The sequence below is a fragment of the Athene noctua genome, chromosome 15 (genome assembly GCF_965140245.1).
Source record: "Athene noctua chromosome 15, bAthNoc1.hap1.1, whole genome shotgun sequence".
NCBI lineage: Eukaryota > Metazoa > Chordata > Aves > Strigiformes > Strigidae > Athene > Athene noctua.
The window spans coordinates 4,434,205-4,456,017 of NC_134051.1; the positions used below are offsets into that span (position 1 = coordinate 4,434,205).

Here is a 21,813-nt window from a genome sequence, read left to right on the forward strand (position 1 = left end):
AGTTAGCTGGCCAATCATGCCCTCTTACAGTAAGTAAATGTGTCCAGCCACTTCAGCAGAAGCCTGACACATCAGCTGAGAGGAAACTATGGGTAAATTCCATGGGCATGACAGGACTTGCACTAACAATGTGCTGATCCCTTAATACTTGAAATGATTTTTAATTTATTGTTAAAACCAAACTGAAATTTACAGAAAATGTGCACAGGCACATCTGACACTTCCTCTATGAGGCCCAAACAGCAAACTCCTTAAAAAAACCCCAAACTACAATAAAGTTCTAACCTTCCAGCACGGCTCGCAGAGCTCCTTCACATTGATGGTACGGCACAGAGTGATAATAAATACTGGCAAGTTCTCTGATGGCAGACAGTTATAGCAAACAACTGCATCTAGGACTTGCAGGGAAATCTTTGGTGAAGAGAAAAACAAAATGGTTATATACTTCTCCACGAATAAAGCAGGTCAAATGCTAACCTGGCAGCCCCAGGAAATATCCTCGAAGTCAAAAGGAACACAGAGATGTTTGCGTTGTTTTTTTGTTTTGGTTTTGGTTTGGGTTTGGTTTTTTTAAATCATCGTAAGATGAAAAGTAAACCATATAAAGCACTGTTGAAAAATCTATTTGCTTGTCACTGAAGCTCTGTTTGTTTTAGACTAAAATGATTATTGATGTACAAGATCTAATGGCTTACAAATACTTCATAACATTTTACTAGCTCTCTTGTAAGATGAGAATAAACTGAGAGTCTGTGATCTGATTTTATCTGCAAAAGTTACAGTTTCAAAAAATTTCAAAGAACTCTAAAATATTAAGAAAGACTCAAATTACTGACCTCTATGTCCACAGATGATGAAGTCTGAATGCACAAGAGGCATATCTTGCTGTTAGGAAAGAACAGCTAATTGTAATTGTTTGCTTAATATTAGGCAAATTACGAAGAGCCAAAACACACAAGTAAACTGGCATGTTATTTTGCCCATCATTCCCCTTACTGTGGCATTGTTGATGCCACTCCTACAGACACTGAACACTACAACCTCCTTTATAAAGTTAGCTTAAAGTTGCACTTAAATGCAACTCAGTTTGCCTACACTAACACAGCAGCAGAGACCCCTTGTGAGACCAAGCAATACAGTCAGGTCCCACTGCATGGAATGGGGCAAGCACATGCAGTTAAACTAAAACAGACCTGGAAACTGTAAGAACTGAAAAGCAAATATTTGTGAGAAATGTAAGGTATGACCTGGAATGAAACAGAAACAGAGAAGTCGAAAAAGATTCTACTTATCTGTATATTGATCTGCAGCTGCCTCCTGTAATTTACCAAGAATAAGCATGTAGGAGTAAAAAAACAAAAACCAACTTACTGGACCATGTCAGCTACATAGTCTTCCAGATAGCAGCTATTGAATTTCACCAGGTTCACTAAAACCAGAAGAAACTCAGAAGACAAACCAACATCCATCCATTGTAGTACAAAGTCAGCTAAAAAAGGAAAACTAGTGGTTACAACATGCTTTCTATGCAGATGTGTTATCACTGCCTTTTCTTGTATCACTAAGTGCCTGTCCCTTGACTTACTCCCACCAAATTGAAGAGGGGTAGAGACAATACTCACCTAACTCTTCTTCTAAGTAGGTGATGTAGCGTCCATTCTCTGTTAGAGCCTTGAACACTTCAAGCCGTTCATGCAAGTCTTCGTTGGAGGGATAGTCCTTAATAACCTTAAAAAAATGTGCTCTGAGAATCCCTAATCGCTCACCCTAAAAAAAAAGGCGGGGCAGGGGGGAATAACAGTGAATGCCTGGACCTTACCAAGCTCTGTAACAGTAATCTTCATGCCTACAATTATTTTCTTTTCCGACAGGCTATGAAAGTCTCCTGAAAATACCTCCAACCTCAACTGGCTACTGACAAAGGCTCATGTCTTCTCAATCTGTTGTATCAGCACTCAGGGATGGAGGCATTTTGTCCAGCAACACACAGACAGCATCCAGTACACAAAGTAATCCATGGAAACTGCAACTGCCAGCGCTGCCAGTAGAGCATTTAAAAAAACCCAAGCCAACAAACCAGAACCAACGCCTATTCTTTTCGTAAGCGTCTACCCCTGCTTCTTCAGGACACTGATACAGTCTTACGTTTGTATAGCACATTGTGGAATCTGAAGAATTCACAGTATGCTTAACTTTCCTAGCCTGGCCAAGTGTCTCAGACAGAACTTCTTGCATACTTGACATGCTGAAACATCAAAACCAGCTGCAGACTAGGACTAATAGGTCTGGGCAAAGACCATATAAAATTTGCTGTACTACGCTGAACTTAAACCAAAGTATTTCCTCTTTTTCAAGAACACTGCCCCAAAACAGAAAGGTTTTCTGTGAGTTGTATGAAAAGTTGTGCTATGAGGTTAAACCAAGACTTGAATTAAAATGCTGCTTCTTCCCATTTACTAGGCACAACCAAACTAAGAAACATGGAAAACTGTAGAAAAGAGCCAGCCAATATTTTTCATGTTCATACTCTGCACAAACCCTAGTTTAAGTGTAGTGGGTTTTTAAACAGTTTGTTTGTTTTCACCTGTCCTTGGACGATCGACTTCAGCAGATGAAGAACAGCATGTCTGGCTTCGACGGGGCGCTCTGGCTGGAGCATATCAGCTACCACTTTCCATATTGCTTCCACTGCATGCTGCAAACAAACCCAGGAGACAGGCAGTAGTAGGAAAATTAAGCTGCTTCTGGGATCTTTACCCAGTACATCAGTCATTAATTATGGCAAGTTAACGAACAAGATCTCTAGGGATTTCATGTCTGGAGTTCTCTGACGAATCACAAGACACACAAATCCCGTCCTATGTGACAATCTGCACCCCAGTAACTTAAGTTTTTCACTCACACACTTCAGTGTGAATACTTGTGCAGAAACCTTCACCCAAATACAAGATGAGTTTAAAATCAGTTTGAGTTTGCTTATTAACAAGATACAAGGAGTTAGCAAACCCCTCTCATACAGGATTGACATCAGCTCCCGTGAACTGTCCTGAACAGCCCTGAATATTCACAGCATTCTCCTTCCATCCAGTTCAGGAAGCTTGTCAGCTATGTCCTCTCTGCTCCACAGCTGATAGGCTGGACAAGACTAATTTCTTGGCATGTGAGCCATCCCTTTAGAGGTTTGGACAGCACAAAACAGCTTCCAGGATTATAAATTTTAAAAGGCAGTCTAAACTACAGAAGCCTCTTACAATAGGTTAAAAGCTGTTGTTTAAATTTTCATCCTTCCAATAGTCACTGAACACTTTGAAACCTACCTCTTCAATTTTTTTTGTTTTTGCCACTTCACAGATTTGACTGATTGCTCGTATCCTATTACTTAATCCACATTCTATGCTCAGTTCCTAGAAAGAAATGTAGAAATAAGCTAAGTTTATATTACTAGAAACACTTATCCATTTCTCAAAGGGGATCATGAACCACTGAAAAATAAATTACACATTTCTCCAAAATGATCTAACCATTAGTCATCACTAGAGCTTTTCAGGAATTTCTCCAAAAACTTTTTTCCATTAGCAAATGATTTGTCAAAACTAGAACTTTCGCAGAACTGGAGCCAAGCAGCTTTTCAAGACAGAACACCACATTTTCTTCAGGAAAGGTAACAACTCACTGGCTGTGGCACTCACCCCATTCACAGGAGAAGGGCAGAGAAAGGAGGGACAATAAGTCTGGCTCCAGAGCAGGTAAAAGCTTGGCTGCTCCAGCACAGACAGGGAAGCATTCTGGTCTCCTCCTCCCTTTTATGCATGTTCCTCCCTGTGTGCCAGTTATTCTGCTTACATACTCGCTATACAAATTACTGGAATCAATTTCTTTTTTTTTTAATTTCACAAAATTGTAAGGTTTTCATAAAACAGAAACAGTTTCCAGCTTGTGCTAACTGCCACCACATAAACTGCATCAAGCTGAGATTATAAAAAAAGAGCAATGTATTTTGAGGAAACTCCCTGTAATCTGTCATAAGACAACATCATCCTATCAAATATCTCAAAAGTATTCAAACACTGAATAATTAAAATGATGTAATTTCAAAGTAGGTGAGTTTTACATCCATTTCACTGGAAAATAAATTGAGAGATAAGGTAGAAAGGCATGATCGGAGAAGGAATAAATGTCAAAACAAAAAGGAGATGAGCAAGCCCTCCTTCCGATCCTCCCAGCTCAGGTAATCCAAGCCTGATATTCCCACCTTTACTATGGTCAGTTCTCACACCTTGAGTATTTCTGCAGTGATGATAAACTCTGTTTGCTTGCCCTCTGATGACTTTGAACTTCCCCGGGATGTTCCCAGCCCCAGGAGATTCTTGAACTTCTCCTTCAGTCCAGAATCCTTGCTCTGAGGCTTTGCCATTGCTGACAAGCAAGTAGCACTGAGCCCCTGCAAACACAGAACAGGGGTTTCTGTTAATGGAGGCCGAAGGGGAATCTTTAAGCAGGAAAACACCAGTAACAGCCGTCACAGCGTGTCTTTTACAAACAGCTCTGCTGTCTCAGGCTGTTTCAAACAAGGGAGAAGCCCAACATTGAGGACAAAACAGTGAGGAGCCTGTGCTGCTCCACCCTTCAGCACCTGCATCCTGCAGCCACCCGAGGAATGGGGAGCTCGGGGATACCATTTTCTGGGAGCTCTGAATGCCCAGCACCACCACAGCCCGCATGGGGCAACCACCATTTTACAACCGCTGATTTTTGAAGCAGGAACACACACACACAACTTTTTGGCGGGTGTGAGCTGAAGTACTTGTTCCCCGCGCAAAAGCAAGGGACGAGCCCGCAGCACCGCAAAGCCGGCGTTGAGTGTAGCTGTATGTGAGGAAGGACTTACCAATCTCAGCGTTCCAACACCCAAATGCTGCCACGGCAAAGAGAAAGGGGGAGCGAGAACAAGCACACCCCCATTACGGCACCAGCACATCGCCAGCAGCACCCTCCAGAAGTGCCTCCCCACCCAGCCCCAACCTGCTGCCCGTCGGGGACCCCCGCGCCCACTCAGAGCGGGACACCCACCCCCAGCACCCTGCCCTGGCCACGCGCTGCCCCCCGGCTATGCCCCACGCCCCCATGGACACCCCACAGCCTTCCCCACATCCCGGGGAACACGTTACAGCAATCGCTTGTGCTCCCCGGGGACACGCCACAGACCTTGTCCCAGAAGCTCAGGGGGACAGGTCGTGGCCCGCAACCCAATATTACCGGGGGACACGCCGCAGCCCCCAGCCCAACATCTCCAGGGGACACACCACAGCCCCCCCTCCCGGGATGTGCCACAACCCCTTACGGGCGACACGCCACAGCCCCCCCCGCTCCCAGCACACCCCCTGACAGGGGACACCCCGGGGACACCCCCCAGCCGGGGGAACCGGCAGCCCCACACCCCCTCATACCCCCCTCCTCAGGGCACGGCAAGGCCCCGCCTCCCGCTAGGCCCCACCGGGCGCCCCCCGCGCACCCCGGTCCCAGCCGGGACAGCGCCCTCAGCCCGGGCAACGGGGCCGCCGCTCACCCTCTCCCTCACTCACCCGCCGACCCCCGGGCCCGGCCCCGTCGCCCCCGGCCCGCGCCCCGCTCCGCGCCGGCCCCCCCCGCCGGCCCCGCGCCCCGCCCCCGGCGGAAGTCCCGCCGCTTCCGGGGCGCGCGCGCCCGCCGCGGGGCAGGCTGGGGCTGGTAGTGCCCGGCGGTGCCCGGTAGTGCCCGGTAGTGCCCGGCGGTGCCCGGGGCCGCCGCCATGTGCGCGGCCGTGTCCGCCGGCGGTGGGCGGGCGGCGGCCCAGGGGCTCGGCAGGGCCGGGGGGGCGGCCGGAGGTACGGGAGGGGGGGACGGTCGGTTGTTTCTGCCGGGGCTGGCGGGGTCGTGTGCGGCCCCGGTACGGGGAGGAGGGGGGGGTCTGCAAGGAGGGAGAGCGGGGCCCCAGCCCAGCCCAGCCCAGCCCAGCCCAGCCCAGCCCAGCCCAGCCCAGCCCGGGGACAGGGGCCTGGTGTCCTTGTCCCGTCCCCCTCGGCCCTTCAGCAGCCGTCCGTGTGTCCGGGACACGCGTCCCCAAGTCGTCACCTGGTCCCCACGTCCTGCCCAGCCACTCCTCACCCCGCGGCTGGCTCCAGGCAGGGCTGGGGGGACGTGAGGGGTTGCTGCGGGGTTGAGACGGAGGAAGAAGGAGTTCAGCCCCCGTCAGGGTCACCCCGGGGGTTGCTGGCATGCGGGGCCAATGCTGGGCTCTGGTTTTTAGGCCAAGGCCTGAAAAATCTCTTTTACAACTCTTGCAGTGAGCCGGGCCAGGGGCACAGCCAGTGTCCTGAGGCGCAGCAAGAGGAGGAAGAGCATCACCATTGCCTACGAATCTGGGCAGGGGGATGGTGCCGAGCAGGGGACATCTGAGCCCCAGAGACCGCGCTGGGAGCCCAGGGACTGGCGGCAGCAGCTGGAGCACATCCGGGAGATGAGGAGGAAGAGAGATGCTCCCGTCGATGAGATGGGAGTGGAGAAGTGTTACGACAGCAGTGCACCTCCGCAGGTAACAACACCCTGCAGGGCTCTGTCAGGCAGGCACGAGAAAATACAGCCCCGGTTCTACAGCCCTCCCACTTCCCTCGGCCTCAGGGTGCCCCTGGATACATCCTACTTCAGCTGTATCCAGAATAGAAAAATAAACACAGGGTGTATCAGGACTTCAGGCTGGGCTTGCTCGCACAAGAGGTTACTGCAGGAGCTTGTGTATGAGAGAAAGCGTTCATCCTGCGAGAGGAGGAGAGTCAGCCGCTGCCTCGCCAGTACCGGGCTTGTTGGCTTCACAGCCCTTGTGAAATGGCCGTGGGTGTTTTCTGAGCTGTTCTCTGCTTGCATTCAGCCCGTGCTGGGCATTAGAGACCAACCAGCAAACACAGCTGTGAAAGGCCCTTGTCCTCGGCTTAAACTGCTGCCAGAAGAGTTAGTGGGCTGAACCAAGAGTAGGAGCTGAGGCAAAAATAGTTTTGGACTTGGGAGTGAAAACCCTGAGAGTGTATTGTGGCAGTGCTGTCTTCTGGGGCAGGCTGGCAGGGCATGAAGACATGTCCCCTCTTAAAAATATCTGTAGGAATCCAAGGAGAGTATCCAGCAAGATGGCTTTGTAATACAGAGGAAAAACCGTATGGAGAAAAGGCAAGGGGAGCTGAGAAGAAACTTCCCAGGCTGCTTTTGTGCTTTTCAGAGCAGTGCATGAGCATAGGTCGGCTTCCTCCCCTCTTGCAGCCCACTTCTGAGGGGATACTGGTTGAAAGGAAAGGCCATGCTGGGATGGCACTGTGCTCCCCAAGCCTGGGAACGCAATCAAAAGCCCCAGATGACACCTCCCTCTGAGGGGACCGTTTGCATCAGTACAAAAAACAAAGCTGATGAGGCCATGGTGCAGCGCTGGGACCCGGAGCTGCAGGGCTGCGCGCCCTGGGCACGGCGCTGGTGTGGGAACATGGAGATAACCCGCAGGCAGGCTCAGCAGAGCAGCGGGAATCGCTGGCTCCACGGTGACCTGCCGGGATCCGAGGGAGGGATCTCAAAGACACAGCTGCATGTAAGGCTGTCCTGAGTGCTGGCATTGTGCCTTGGGCTCAGATCCCTAGGGAAGATGGGTCAGCTTTGACTCCGAATTCAGACAGCGTCACGTGCTCCACAGCCGTGTGGGCTGGCACCGAGTGCAGCTGTGGGGCCAGGGGGACTGCGGGGCGCGATACGGAAATAACTTCTCTTCCCTAGGGAAGCAGGGTCATTGCTTCCAAGAAAAAGTGGACATTGTAACCCTCAGCACACACCAGCGCTCCTTGCACAACTTCCATGTGCTCAGAGATTATCCTCCTTCCACCACTGAGAGATTTTTTCTAGTGCACCTGTGGTTTTGTAAACTTTGTGTGTAAGAGAGATGGAGGAAGGGTTGTATCCCATGTTATCCTGCGTCAGTCTGGGTTACTTGCATCATTTTTGGTGGGGACACAATTGCATCTGGGGAAAAATCAGTTGAGAAATAGGAGGTGAGTGGTCTGAGCTAAACCCTGCCTGATGTCATCAGAGGAACTTCTAGGTTTTGTGCTTCATCTCCCAGTCTCTGTCATCCCAGTTCTTTAGATTCTGTTTTGTGAGGAGCTCACTGGAGGCAGATATCCAGTTCCTATGGAAGTCTGGTGGGAAAGGGATGGGGTTTTCAAAAGCTGCTTAGAGCAGAAGTTGCATGGAAAATCATCAGGCATTTGTACTTCTACGTCCTGTGGAGTCTCCTGAGAATCCCATCATCAGGAAAAGCTTTGTCTGGCCCTTTGTGGCTCAGCACTGGCATCTTTGGGTATGCGATCCCAGCAGAGAGTAGCTACTCTCTGCCCTTTACGCATGCTGGCTGCTTAGATTGAAGGTGTTTGTTTTCTCCCTTTATTGTGTAGTAGAATTAAAAGGCTGTGGTTTATTTCTGTTGCAGCCTTCCAGTCTCTTGTAGTTGGATACAGCTGAACCAGGGTAGGTCCATATTATGCACTGGACTGCAGATGGTGCTGGATGGTAGAACTGAGCCCCAAAGGCGGCTGGATCCTCCTGGAGATCTTGGGGTGTCTCACTGTCTCCTTTTCCCCAGGTTATGCGCTACCAAGTTCTGCTGTCGTTGATGCTCTCCAGCCAGACCAAGGACCAGGTGACATCGGCTGCCATGCTGCGCCTGAGGCAGCACGGCCTCACAGTTGACAGGATTTTGCAGATGGACGATGTGACACTTGGGCAGATCATTTACCCTGTAGGATTCTGGAGGGTGAGTGCGAGATCACGGCAGCACCCGACGTGCACGTAGAGGAACCCCCTCCACCCTCCTCCACTCCCATGCAGCTGAGACAGCTCAGAGGCCCAGGAGTGGAGCACAGAGCGGGTGCAGGCTTGTCCTTTGCAGGCTTGTCCTTTGCAGGCTTGTCCTTGGGGCCACTCACTGAGCTGGCAGCAGGTGAGGAAGGCAGGAGGTGGGTGCAAACCATCCCTGCTCCTAAGAGATGCTCCCCCAGCTGGTATTCAGCCTGCGTGCCATGCTCTGTGGTGATCTTTCCCCTGGAGTCAAGCTGAAAGGTGTATTTTACACCAGTTTTAGCAATTTGTATTCACAGCAAGATTGTTTGCTGCAGTCCCTGGAGTGTGCAGGGGAGGTTAGAGCTAATCAGGGCTCAGCATTTTGCTTTCAAGGAGAAGTCAAAGACCTCTGTCTCCCCTCTGCAAACTCCAGTGTGTGGCCTCACATGTAATGTAAACTCAGGAATGGTTTGTTTTCTGAGCTGTTTGTCTCTTTTCCCCGTATTGGAGGGCAGCTTGGATTTTCTGCCTTTCCCCTTGGTTTTCCAGAACAAGGTGAAGTACATAAAGCAGACAACAGCCATCCTGAAACAGAAATACGGGGGTGACATACCAAGAACTGTGGAGGAGCTGGTGCAGCTGCCAGGAGTTGGACCCAAAATGGCCCACTTGGCCATGAACATTGCCTGGGACAGTGTGTCCGGGATAGGTAGGTTGTCCCGTGTTTTCCCTATTCCTCTCCTGAATCCTGCCTGATCCATTCCCTGGGCAGAGGGGAAGTATTGCAGCTGGGGAAACTGCCTGAGAGCACGGCTTCAGTTTAGTCATCTGCAGAGAATCTGGGTGAGTGAAGGTTGTGACCCTCAACCACTCACAGCCAATGAGTTGCTGTAGGATTTAAGCATAGATCAGCTACTGTTTTTCCCCAAATTTGATAGCAGAAATCCCCAAGGGCAGTAGAAATCCCCAGAGACAGCCACTCCCTCCCCTCAGATGCTGGTAAGCAGCACGAGTATTGCCTAGTTGGGTAGGCACCCTAACAGATGTGCTGGCAGAATAATGCTTGGCAATCTCTTTGGTGTCAAATGAGAGAGAAGTGGGGACAATTTTGTAATTTGGGGGTATTGTAGGATAGTCTGAGGTTATTTTTTCCCAAGGTTGCTTCTGTTTAAACAAATCTCATTTGAGATTTTTGTTTGGCAAGCCATAAAAGGGCAGAAGCAGGGCTTAGTCAAAATTACCGTTTGAAATCGGTAATTCGTGATGGGTCACGGACAGAAATGGCCTCAGGCAATCTAGCTACAGAATTTCTGATCCGTTTTAGTTCCTGTGGCTGGGCAGTGGGTGAGCACAGGTACATTTGTTCACTGTGTTGTTGATCAGAGAGTGCAGGAGAGTAGCTGTACCCCGTGGAGCTGTGTGCTTGAGCGGTATTCGGATGGGAGGGCGTCTGCAGTGGCCATGGGCCAGCCCAGGCCGTGGGCAGGTTGGCTCCTGCATGATGCTCCTTTGGGAGCTGCCGGCAGATGGGGCTGGATGATTGGCTGCAGGGTCCTGGGGGCCCCTGGGGAGAGATTAATATTCCAAGTGTATTTGCTGCTTGACAGAGGAGCCCTGGGAAAGCTCAGAATCGTGCCACCTGGCCAAGGTCAGCGCGGGTGGCAGCTGACTCCTGCAGTCCCGCTGGTGACCGTCAGCTCTACCAAATGTGGCTCTTGCACTACATTTAACAGCCCTTGGGGTCTGTTGTTCTATCCTTGCTGTGGGGGAGGGAAGTCTAGAGGGAGCCAAAGTAGCCAACTGTTTTCCAAATAATTGTGTGCTCAGTTTTGATTTAGGAGGCAAGACCTAGCCTTCCTGTTTACAGCAATTTCCTGGGTTTTGCCCAATTAGCCATAGAGACAGGTTTATCGCCGCTGATCTAACAATAATACACTTTGCATTCAGATCTTTTTAGCTCAAAGCACTCTATAAACATTTGCCTAAGCCCTCACAAACCCTCTTGTGTTGGTGGGTATTATGAAATGTGTTTTCCATCTGGGTAAACTAAGGGGCAGAGATTGCAACTTGCATAACATGAGCTGAAACACAGGGAGGAAGAGAACCTGGGACAGGCTGCCCTGTGCCTGCTAGATCAGAGCGCACAAGCCTTTGAAGGAAGGTTGGGTCAGATTGTGTGAGCGTGTCACGAGCTGCGTGGTGGGGGGAGGTACACGTCCCATCTTGGTTTTGGCTCTGGGCCTAGGGAGAAAGCAGCACGTCTGTTCTGCGAGCGAGCCTCCCCTCCTGTTCAGCCTTGCCTGTCCCTGCCAGCCAGTGGGCTGGACCCAGTGTGCTGTGCTGGGCAGCTTTTGGCTGTGCTCTCTCCGTTCAGGTGTGCCTGCCCCCACCTAAACTCTGGGCTCTCCCTTCCTAGCTGTGGACACCCATGTGCACAGGATCACCAACAGGCTGAAGTGGGTGAAGAAGGAGACCAGATACCCTGAGGAAACTCGTGCAGCACTGGAAGACTGGCTGCCCAGGTGAGGCCTGAGACTCCAGCCTCCTGCCCCCCCTCCAAGCCCCTCGCGCTACCTGCGGGAGCACATCTGCTTTTTGCATCTTCAGTGACCACATTTCAGGTCCCTCTTTATGGGGGGACTAGTCTGCGGGTGTTCTCTCCTGGAGAGCTGTAACAGCAGCATCTCAGCTACTTGGTTGCTTCCTGGGTAGCAGATATATTGAGCACCACTAGTGCAGCCAGGTACCTGGAGGTCTTGCTGCCTGATTCTTGCCTTGACAAATTTACCGTGACCCAAGTGCTTTTCTACACAGGACCTTGCTGAGCCTAATAGCAACAGCAATATCAGACCATGGTTGGATTCTGGCCTTCACTGATGCTTAATCTTCAGTATCCAGTGCCAGCTGCCAGGTCCTCTGTTGCATCTCTGCATCTGGCACATGCCTTGGCACAAGAGAAGGACCACAGCCACTTTGTGTGTCTGTCCTTCGCTCCCCAGCCCAGTTCAGAGCAGACAGGAAGGCTTAGGAGGGCTGTTCTTAGCAGGAGCCCAGGACCTGCCTCCAGTTGCCTTGGGAAGCTGAGAGGAACAGGCAGTAGGTGAAAGGGATCCATTTAAAAGCACAGGCTGTTCTTCAACCCCTCCAAGCAGCTGTATCGGAAAGCTTATGTTTTTCTTCTCACTGCAGGGATCTCTGGAGGGAGATAAACTGGCTCTTGGTGGGCTTTGGCCAGCAGACCTGCCTTCCTGTGAATCCTCGCTGCAATGAGTGCCTCAATCAAGACATTTGCCCAGCTGCTAAGAGACGCTGAGGGATCACCCAGTCTTGGTAGAGCAACTAAGCTGCTTTGGCTCAGCCGCAGCCCAGAGCTGAGCCTGGTAAAGCTGTTCTTTGCATGGGGCTGGCTGTGTGACTGCAGGGAAATGGGAGGCTGCTGTAACCAGCTCAGCATCTCTGGGCCTCAGCTGAGGTCTCCAGAGGAAAAAGGGTCTTTCAAAGCGCAGCAGTCCTGCTGCGTCAGTGCCAAAGGCGCCAGCCCCCGTGTGAATGCTGGAGCATGCCCCGGCGGAGCTGCAGGCTGTGCCACGGCGGGAGAAATGCTTTGTCCTAAGGGACTTGCTGCTGCTTGTAAAGACACATTTAATAAAGGTGGGGGGGTGTGGGTTTTTTCCACCCGTGAGGTTTACTGGCATCTGTGCAACAGAGGGCAGCGGGGAGGAGAGCATGGGTGACCTCACCCGAGCAGGAGGCCATAGCAACCAGCCCTGCCAGCCCAGAGCAGGCAGCAGCAACCCGCCAGCCTGCCCGCCTCGCTGCCTGCAAGGGGCTCTGCTGTCAGTAATGCACAAGCCTTCCTGAGCCATCTCAGAGGCAGCCACCACCTGGAGAAGTGACCTTTGGGTCCTGGGAGCAGAAGAGCAGGGGGTGATGTAGAGGAGACAAGCCAGCATCGCGCTTGGTTCTTGGTGTGCTGGCAAGGGTTACAGTAGCCACGGGAGCCAGGCTGGTGTGAGCTTCAGAAGCTGACAGAAGGGACATCACCACCGTCTGTGTTTTGTTCTTCAAAGAAAGGGCAGTGCTGACTTCACTGTAGGGCTTCAAAGGAATGATTTCAGCTACTCTTTAAACAGGCAAGGGAGGAAGCAAAGTTTATAATGTGCTAAAGGCGGCTCTAATTCCGCTCTGAAGTTCCCCACCAAACAGATGAGGAACGAGCAAATAAGTACTTGGTACATGGGAAAACGAAGTTTATTACTGACATTACAGTGTACATTATGTTTTTACAATGCAGCTGACAGCCTTATACTTTATTGATTTTTTTTCCAAGTTAAATGTACAGGAACTGAATAATTACTACTGAGCTACAAGATGTCAGAAATACGGTAAGTGCTTTAACCAGGAGCAGTTTCCATGGACCAAGCAGAGATTAAGATTTAAAAATCTTATCAATACAGATTTGCATACCTGATTTCTTTTGACCTGCATTCAAAACTACATGTTTGGTTTTTTTACCCCCTCAACTACAGTGGTCGAGTTTTGTATGAGAAATGGGGTATTTACAAAGGGGTCTTTGCTCTCTGACATGCATCGGAGAGTGCGACGTTTGGGTCAGTGTTGCAGGGAACGCTCTGCCCTGTGCAGGCCGGGGCACTGCCTGGGGTTTGGCTATGCGGGCACAGGAAGCAATATGTATACCAAGAAAAAGAAGGGCTCCTTCAAAAGATTACTGATCTATAGAAGCAAATATTTGAGGGGAGGGCAAAAAGAGAACAGGTAACTGTCTCTGAAGAGGGGTAGGGAAGATGGGTTGTTAATGGCAGAGTCCTGGAGGGGAGGCAAACCTCTCCGCATCCTGAGCCATCATCCCACTGCCAGTCTCGTCAACAGCCACACACCTGCACCAGTTCCTCTCCAAAGTAATTATTTTCAATCTGTTCAGCTCATCAACATCCCTAAAAAGAGAACTTTCAGAAAAGAGCGAACTCCTCTCCTTCACCCCTGAGGCTTTCCATACTCTTCGGCCAGCCAGCCAACAGCCACGGGCACCAGCTGCTCCCCACCAACAGCACCGGCCCTGCTGCTGCTGTCCCATGCCCTGAGCCCCAGCCTGCTGCTGAGGAGAGCAGTAAATGTTGTAAGGCACCTTTTAGCTCAATACTTAAATACACCCAGAGGCATGATGATAACCATAGCACACTGACTAACCCAGAGGCCCTGGGCTCGTAACACAGCAGTGCTGGAGGGCTGCAGGGCAAAAACCACAACGAGGCGTTTTAAAATGGTCATCGATGGCCAAAGGATTGATGCCATTTGCTTTTAGCTGGGGAAAGTGGTTTTGTACTCGACTGTCCTGCTGGGCCCAGTCTCTTCCCACTGCTGCCTTGGCATCTGAGCTGAAATACCGGGCAGCTGCCACAGCTCGGGGAGCTGCTGGTACGTGAGGAGGGGGCCAGCCCCACCACAGCCAGGATCCTGTCCTGGGAAAACACCTCTGCAACCTCCAAGAGTGGTGTAGTTCGGCTTAGTCATCTTCCCTCGTGTACAGCCAAAGGCAAGTCATAAAAGAACTTACACAGGTTTGATTTGTAATGCATTTTTGAGGCTCTAATGCTAAGAGCAGGGTGTTTTCAAGGGAGGCCACAGAAAGCCAAAGCAACTGCCCACTCCATCACCCTGTCGTTGCCAGCCCCACAGAGACCCCCATGGCTTCAGAGGATGCCCCCCCGACAGCGAGACCAAGCCTTGGTCATGCTCATGGGCTGGAGGCATCAAACACCAGCCCAGGAGTAACAAACCGGGTGGGTGGGACCTGGATCCTGCTCCAGGACCCAGCACAGCCCCAGCCAAATCCCAGCGCCAAGCCCGCAGCTACAGCCACATCCCGGCATTCCTCCCCAAAACCAGACCTGGGTTGTACTTGCTTTCGAGTCTGGCCAAAGAGTTTTTGTAGCATCCTGTGGCTCTCATCTTCTTGCTGAGACTGCGGCAGCGCAGGGCAGGACTGGCCCTGCTCCCTGCCTTCTCCTGCTGCTCAGCGCTGCATCAATGGCTGCAAATGGTGAGGCCTGTGGCATTTGGGCTGTTGGGTTTGGGGTTTGTTTTTAAATCCTGCCCTCTCCCCTCTGCAGAGCTGTTGGAGATGGAAAAGCGGCCTTTATTGCCAGGGTGGAAGTCACTGGTGGGGCGGGACTACCTAAACTAACTGGAAACTTATGGGACTTTATTAAAAAAAAACCCAAGGACAACAAAACAAACTTTTTTGTTTCAATAGCAAAGCCAACAAGGCGATTTATAGCCACTGTCCATTTTCGCATTAATGCTGCAGATGGGGTGCCAGGGAGGGGGTGCCAGGTACCCACCACCCTGCAGCCCCCACCACGGTGGGGGCACGAGGCCGTAAGACATTTGCACAGGGACACAGAGCATCCCACAGGGCTCAGTCTGGGACACCCACAAAAACAAAACAAACACCCCAAATTATAAAAAAAAAAACCCAAGAAGTAATAGAAGCCTAAATTATGCAGGTAAGAAACAAGAGTTAAACTCTTCCAGTCCTTTCTCATAGGAACAGGGGACGGCGGGCAGCCAGAGCCAGGCTGAAGAGCAAGCAAGAAAAGGAGCTTTGGTCACATTTGTCTTATGAGAATCGCTGGTGAGTAACAATAATAATAATAATAAAAAATAAAAAAAAAAGGACTTTAAAATACGCCTTGTAAAAGCAACCAGTGAAGAGCAGAGCACAAAGCATCTCACGTGGACACTGAAGGACAGGGCGTAGGCACCTCAGAAACGTCCGAGCTGGGGCAGGGGCAGGAGAGCGGCGGACGGCAGCCACCAACAAGGCTCAGAAATTGCTGAAAATCTCTCGCTTCTTGTTCCAGTCCATCTGTGGGGCCCTCTTCTTCACCCGCTTGGCCCGCACCTTCTCCTTGGCCTCGGCAGCCGTCGGGCTCAGGGTCAGCCCGCTCTCCTCAAATGGGTCTTTTTTCTCCACATCTCCATCCTGCATGAAGAAGGGAGAAAAGATGTCAGCCCACACCAGCATCCCCCTGCCACAAGCATGGCCACGGTGTCCTGCAACATTTCAGGAGAAGAGTTTCCTCCAGTGTGCATGATAAGCAAACATATGGTGGGGGGGTTTGGAGCAGAAGGTCAAAATCCTCCCCCATGCCGTGTCTGTGGTTTCAGTCGGCAGCAGCATCCGTGTGGCTGCAAATTACTACATTGCGTTTTGTGGAGTTTGTTTTCCTTGCCTGAAGAATGTGTGGCTGCCACGGCTAGGAGTGGAAAAGCAGCTGCTGCCAGAGGGAAAACAAGCTGCTCCTCTGCTTGTCTGCTGGGAAAATAAAAAATAAGCCCCTGGTGTAGGCAGGGACAGGGAGCAAACTGGGTGAGCCTCGGGGTTTGCAGGGAGGGCTTGTGGCAAGGCCTCCTCCTCTTTGTGTGCCCAAGCACCCATTTGCCCCCAGAGCACCCGTGGCTACCCGAGGTGGGGACAGGGGATGTGGGAGGACAGCAGTGCCTGTATGCCCAGCTGGCCATGCCCAACACAGCCACCCTAAGACACCACTCAAAGCAGCATTTGCTTTGGGACCTGGATTGAAAACCTCATCTTTCCATCTGCTTAATAAAAGTACTTTTGTAATAAGAAAATTAACTTTCCTTTCTAAAGTCACAGTGGGAATGTGCCCTCAAGCCAGGAACCCCAGGTGCCACTAACCCTGACTCTCCTGTTCCTGCAGTAGGTGAAGGATGGCCACCACATCTTCAGGGTACAATTAACATCCTGGCCAAAATGTTTTCATTCCTTTGCATCCCTACTGGGGACAGACCCATCACCGGGTCTGAGCCCCTCACACCCCACAGGTCTGGGAAGCACCAATCCCTGTGGGGACTTGGCTCATCCGAGCTGGTTTCAGCAGGCAGCACACACCATAGTGGGGACAATCTAAAGCTTCATGGATCACATCTGTACAGGAGGTGCTGGGGAGCCCGGCTCAGGGAGAAGCGGCTGCACTCCGGAGCTGCACGGCTGCACTCTGAGCGCTGCGCTCCTGTCCGCAGCAGGCAAACACCCAGAAGCAAGACCTTCAGTTTTAAGGAAACATTTTAAAACCTGTCTGCTCACTTTGCTGGCCTACCACACATGCGAAACTCCGAAATAATAATTTCACAAACCCCGCTGATAACCATGGGCAGGTCTTCCACCAGCACTGCAAGATAATAGCTCCAGCTTTGCTCTGGCTTAACCAAAGCAAACTGAACTGGGTGGTGGCTTGATTGAGCACGCCAGGCCACGAGCTGGGGGGGCAAAGCTGCCAGGAAACCCCCCCCCACCCTTACCCCCCAGGGACTCTGGTTTCTAGCGCAGAGGTGGGACAGCGATCTCTCAAACAGCCCAAAGGTGACTCCGTGGGAGGACCTGCGGCGCTCAGGCACTATTTTCTCAGCCCGGTTTTCCAAAGGCAGCAGCCATTGGATCAGGACATGTATTATTTAACGCTCGGAGAGAAGCGGAGATGCCAGACTGCAGGCGTTTGGCCACAGCTCTCGGGACGCAGCTGGCATTCGAGATGTTTTATAGGCTCTCGGTGCTCAGAGGAGGCTGCGTGAGCACTTGCTGCCGTCAGGCTCCCGTTCCCAGCCGGCTCGGGGCAGGGGACAGCACCAGCACTGAGCACCGCCAGACACCCACAGAGCACCTGCATGGAGACATTCCTCTGCTTTTAGCAGAGCCTCATGCTAAAGATGAATTTTTGAGCACTTTAGGAATCCCCTACTTATGATTTTTTAAAAAAACCCCAAACCCCAAAATTGCTAAAATAGTAACACCAGGAGAGTACCAATCCATGCCTTGTGTTTGCACAGCATGGTCTGCCTCTTCTCTGGCCCTTTGCTGTGGCATTCAGCCAGGCTGCACCAAAAACAGCCCAGCAGGTCACCAAATCCACACTCCTCCCAGCTCAAGCAGCTCCTTTAAACACTGTGATAAACTCACTCTGCTCCAAGCTAAAAGCAATGTGGCTTTTTTTAAGTTTTAGCCTGTCTTGTTCCTGTTAGCAGCACTTCACAGCTCTGCTCCTCCTGCCCTGCCAGCTTCCCAGCCTCACCTCCTGCCCTGGACCTCATCAGTGTAATTAATCACTTAAGATCCAAAGCTCTTGTAGACAACCTTTCATCTTACACTCTTTTCAAATATTTGAGCACAAATCACTGCCTAACAAAGTGCCAATTAACTTGCTGCCGTTACCCTTTGACGTTCTCCTCGGTTTGGGGCAGTGCCACCTCCTCCCCAAGGCCATGACACCCGAAGGGACAAACACATATGAGTCCTCCTGGAGTCAGGACAGAGCAGGCATCGGACCCTCACAAAACTCATCTGTTAATAGGGGCAGAGGCCACACAACCCCCACGAGCTTTTCTGTCCCTCAAAGAGAGGAAAGAACATCTCTGGGCCAGCAGCTCATGCTGCTACAGCACATGTCACCCCGAGGGTCCTGAGCCCTCAACCAGCTGCCTGAGGAGTTACTGATCCATCCCAGCAATGTGGCCACCTCCGTGCTGGAACCAGCAGCTGCTGGTGGCTCACGGCTCCTTTTCAGGCACATCTACAGTGCAAGGGATGAAAAAAACCTCTGGATTTTGCTTGCTGGGTGGATATAAGTGCCCCCAAGTCTGCGAGACAAAGCTGAAAATTCATTGAAAGGCATTTACACAGCACTGTAAGGCAGGTGGGAGGGGGAATGTTTGGGGTTTTTACCTCTGATTCCTTCCCAGGACTCTGAAGGTCACTGTGAGATGAAGATGTGGATCCTCCATTCAGCTAGTGGGAATGAGAATGTTAGTCCAGTTTGCACAAATCAGAATTAGGAAAAAAAAAAAAGCTAGGCAGAAAAATGCTGCAGCCTGGTGGGGACAGACATCCCAGATACCCTGGCAGGCAGAGAGCAACACCCGGCTTGTCCAGGGACAGGAACAGAGCCTGGAGGGGAGGGACCTCCCCAAGGGACCCTGCACACACGTGTGCACACACACATGTGGACACATGGGAGTTCCCTGGAATTTGCTGCTGCTCTCCTGCAGCCCCACGCCAGGCAGAGCTTGGTCCCCATCCTGCCAGCCCTGGGCAGCCACTCACCTCCTCCTTCTGTCACCGGGGACAATGATTAAATGGGCCAAAACCAGCCTTGTTGCTGTTACAGCTTTAACATAGCAATTAAAATCAGCCAGCAGCAGTTAAGCTGAGCTCAACAAGCCTGGGGAACATCGTGAGCAACCCCTTCTGCTCTGCAGGCTGGCAACTCATCCCCACATGCTCACGTGTCGCAGGTGGGAGCCGAGGAAAACCGGCAAGCCGGGAGCCTGACCTCTCCCTCCTGATCCATCTTGATCACTCCAACACATTCCCCTAAACTGCTGCTCAGCCACCCCGGCCATCGGGGCATCCTGGAGCAGGCAAGTGCTCACCTGGGTCTGTGCGGATCCGTTTGTCAAGGGCTGAGGTACCACACCTAGAGACCAGAAAGAGAAAACACGTGGTAAATGCACTCTGCCAGGATTGCTGGCCTCAGGTCCTGGGCAAGCACCCCCCAGCATCGCCCACCCAAGCCCACCTTCCCCTGTGCCCATCCCACCAACTTCACCAGCTCACATATCTTGTCTCTTGACTTTGTCCTGCGCTGCTTCTGCACTCATACAAACGCTTCTCCATCCCCCTTGTGCCCTTCTGGAACCAAATTCTTTCCAATTCCCCTGACTTCACTTCATTTCACCATGTTTTCATCAGAAGAAAACACCTTCCAGGCAGGGGACCAAGTAACTTCCTTCCACGAGCACTAAATTCAGCACACTCCCATTTTTTTGGCTGTTAAATAATTTTTTTCAGAAGCCATTAAATCAGGACTCTTAAAAAACAGCCCCACTTTAATCAGAAGAAAACACCTTCCAGGAAGGTGTTCTCAGCAGAAAAAAACACCTTCCAGGCAGGGGACCAAGTAACTTCCTTCCATAAGCACTAAATTCAGCGTACTCCCATTTTTTTCAAGTAATTTTTTTTCAGAGGCTTTTAAATCAGGAATCTTAAAAACTAACCCAAGGTTCTTTGCCAAAACCAGCATCTTGTTGGTGTCAGTGTGCAGCAAACAACCCGCTCCCCAGGTACCCTGGCCTTGAGTATTTTATCATACTGAATGTTAGACTCGTGTTTATAGTACGATATGCTCTGAGCGATGGTCATGAGAAGAAAGTCAGCTCGTAGCAGAAAAGATGCTAAAGTCTCTGGTATCAGAAGAAGCTAAGAGATAATGTTATTTAAATGAGAAGGAAGCTTCAAATCACGAGCAATATTAAAGTGAAACTGGACTTCAAAAAAAGTAATTTCAAAATTTGGCATGTCTGGAAACATTTTCATGTTTCCTTAATCCTGAAAGGTGCATAAAATACAGGCATTGGCTAAAACGTTGAGGGGGTAAGGATCAGCTGTAAGACTCTGAAATTGTCTGCTTGAGGTCAACGCGGTTTGATTAAAGAGTGCAATTATTATTTCCTCTTATCCGGCAAACAACAGAAGTTACCAGAGCACTTTGTCATCAAGCCAGGCAGCCCCAACTCTTCATCTCTGGCGAATGCATCAAGCCAGCAGCGAGGGCTGTAAAGCCAAGGTGGGGGCTCGAGCACCCCCCCACACCCCCGGCGTGTCCGTGGCCCCGGCTGCGTCCTCACCCCGGGGAACAAGGGCTCCTTTATCACTCGTGCCAGCAGACAGCTCTCGCCCCAGCTCCTCCTCGAACCGATGTGGAGCATCTGACACCACTTTCGCCCCGTGCGCTTCTCAGCACTGTTTGACCCATTTCTTGGGACAAATCTCCCCATTGAGCATCTGAGCGAGCTGGGGTGCAGATCAGATAAGCACAACTGTACTGGGAAACAGAGCTCCCCATTCAGCTGCAGGGGGCAGGACGGGCTGGGGAGGGCCCCGCTCCCTCTCCACCCAGGAGCCACAGCACAACAGGTTGGGGAGTGGACAGGCAGCTTTCTCTGCCAGGTTTCAACAGCAAGGAAAATATTTTCTGCAACAGCCACCCCTGTGACTGCTGTGGCGTGAAACTCTTCCTCCTGCACACACACAGAGTTTGCCCTGGTATTTCTCAATGCTCCTAATTGCAACGTGGGATTTATTACACTCTCCCTCCCCAGACCCCAACTCAGCACCCCGGCAGAGCGCTCTGCTCCCCCAAACCCTGAGGGTCCACTCACTCTAACGCCAGACACCCTGTCTCTCAGGGTGTGGGTGCTGCCCCCAAAAATGGAGGGGTCCGAGGAACAGCCCTCAGGGAGGTTTCCCAGCCCCAACCAGCTGGACCACTCCCAACTGAGCATCCCTCCGTGAGCTCGTTGCTCACTGAGCTCCCCCCAGATCCCACTACACTTTGCCAAATTATGCAGCAAGTTCCTAAATTAATTATTCACTGTGTAAAAATAACAAATTGGGTTTTGGCTAGATTAGGAAGTATTCTCTCTATTTATAAATAGCTGGGTGGTGCTCAGGAAACAACCATGGGATGAGACAGAAGGGAAACATGACTCTTCTTCACTTGTGAAGTCCCACGGTGAGTCACAGGCACGGTGGAGGGTCACCCAGGGAAAGCGAGGTCTCACCTTTGGTGTGCTCCTCTGTGGGGGTCACCCCCAGCTTCTTGAAGTAATCATCCGTTTCGGGGTCCACCACCAGGAGCCTGGCTTCGTTCTCCCGCGACTTAATGTGGGACACCACCTCCGAGTGCCGCAGGCCTTCCACGTTTATCCCGTTCACCTGCAAAGCAACGGCATCAGAACCCAAGTCTGTGCCCCCCACAGCAGAGAAGCTGGTCCCAGCTCACTGACCCCAAGAGCAGATGGGGAATGCTCCTCATTCCCTAAGGGATGAGATTTTCCTTTCTTAATTTCCGTTGGGATGATAGGAAG

At 51.3% G+C, this 21,813-nt stretch overlaps 3 protein-coding genes across 11 annotated transcripts in view; 1 reads left to right on the top strand and 2 right to left on the bottom strand.

Moving 5' to 3' along the window:
• TSC2 (TSC complex subunit 2) overlaps positions 1 to 5,653 on the bottom strand; it is a 34,203-nt gene extending 28,550 nt beyond the window's left edge. For 6 of the 8 annotated variants that reach the window (XM_074919768.1, XM_074919766.1, XM_074919763.1 and 3 more), the window contains exons 1-8: positions 4,889 to 4,992; positions 4,277 to 4,441; positions 3,318 to 3,404; positions 2,585 to 2,695; positions 1,623 to 1,767; positions 1,372 to 1,489; positions 837 to 885; positions 286 to 411 (exon numbers count right to left, since the gene is read on the bottom strand). In XM_074919768.1, coding sequence (XP_074775869.1) covers positions 286 to 411; positions 837 to 885; positions 1,372 to 1,489; positions 1,623 to 1,767; positions 2,585 to 2,695; positions 3,318 to 3,404; positions 4,277 to 4,441; positions 4,889 to 4,978 — 891 coding nt within the window. In that variant the 5' untranslated portion in view covers positions 4,979 to 4,992. Of the gene's footprint in view, positions 1 to 285; positions 412 to 836; positions 886 to 1,371; positions 1,490 to 1,622; positions 1,768 to 2,584; positions 2,696 to 3,317; positions 3,405 to 4,276; positions 4,442 to 4,888; positions 4,993 to 5,582 lie in introns of those variants that run through there. The other 2 variants (XM_074919764.1, XM_074919765.1) reach the window with 2 other exon arrangements.
• An 80-nt stretch (positions 5,654 to 5,733) lies between these two features.
• On the top strand, positions 5,734 to 12,524 carry NTHL1 (nth like DNA glycosylase 1). The gene is made up of 6 exons (XM_074919811.1): positions 5,734 to 5,864; positions 6,324 to 6,571; positions 8,651 to 8,821; positions 9,397 to 9,556; positions 11,264 to 11,369; positions 12,037 to 12,524. Exons 1-6 carry the CDS (start codon positions 5,789 to 5,791, stop codon positions 12,158 to 12,160), a joined length of 885 nt encoding a protein of 294 aa, XP_074775912.1. The 5' UTR covers positions 5,734 to 5,788; the 3' UTR covers positions 12,161 to 12,524.
• Positions 12,525 to 13,080: 556 nt separating this feature from the next.
• Positions 13,081 to 21,813, bottom strand: part of NHERF2 (NHERF family PDZ scaffold protein 2) — a 38,230-nt gene continuing 29,497 nt past the window's right edge. For both annotated transcript variants that reach the window (XM_074919810.1, XM_074919809.1), the window contains exons 4-7: positions 21,508 to 21,661; positions 19,318 to 19,361; positions 18,611 to 18,673; positions 13,081 to 15,853 (exon numbers count right to left, since the gene is read on the bottom strand). In XM_074919810.1, the coding sequence (XP_074775911.1) occupies positions 15,695 to 15,853; positions 18,611 to 18,673; positions 19,318 to 19,361; positions 21,508 to 21,661 (420 nt within the window). In that variant the 3' untranslated portion in view covers positions 13,081 to 15,694. The remainder of the gene's footprint in view (positions 15,854 to 18,610; positions 18,674 to 19,317; positions 19,362 to 21,507; positions 21,662 to 21,813) is intronic.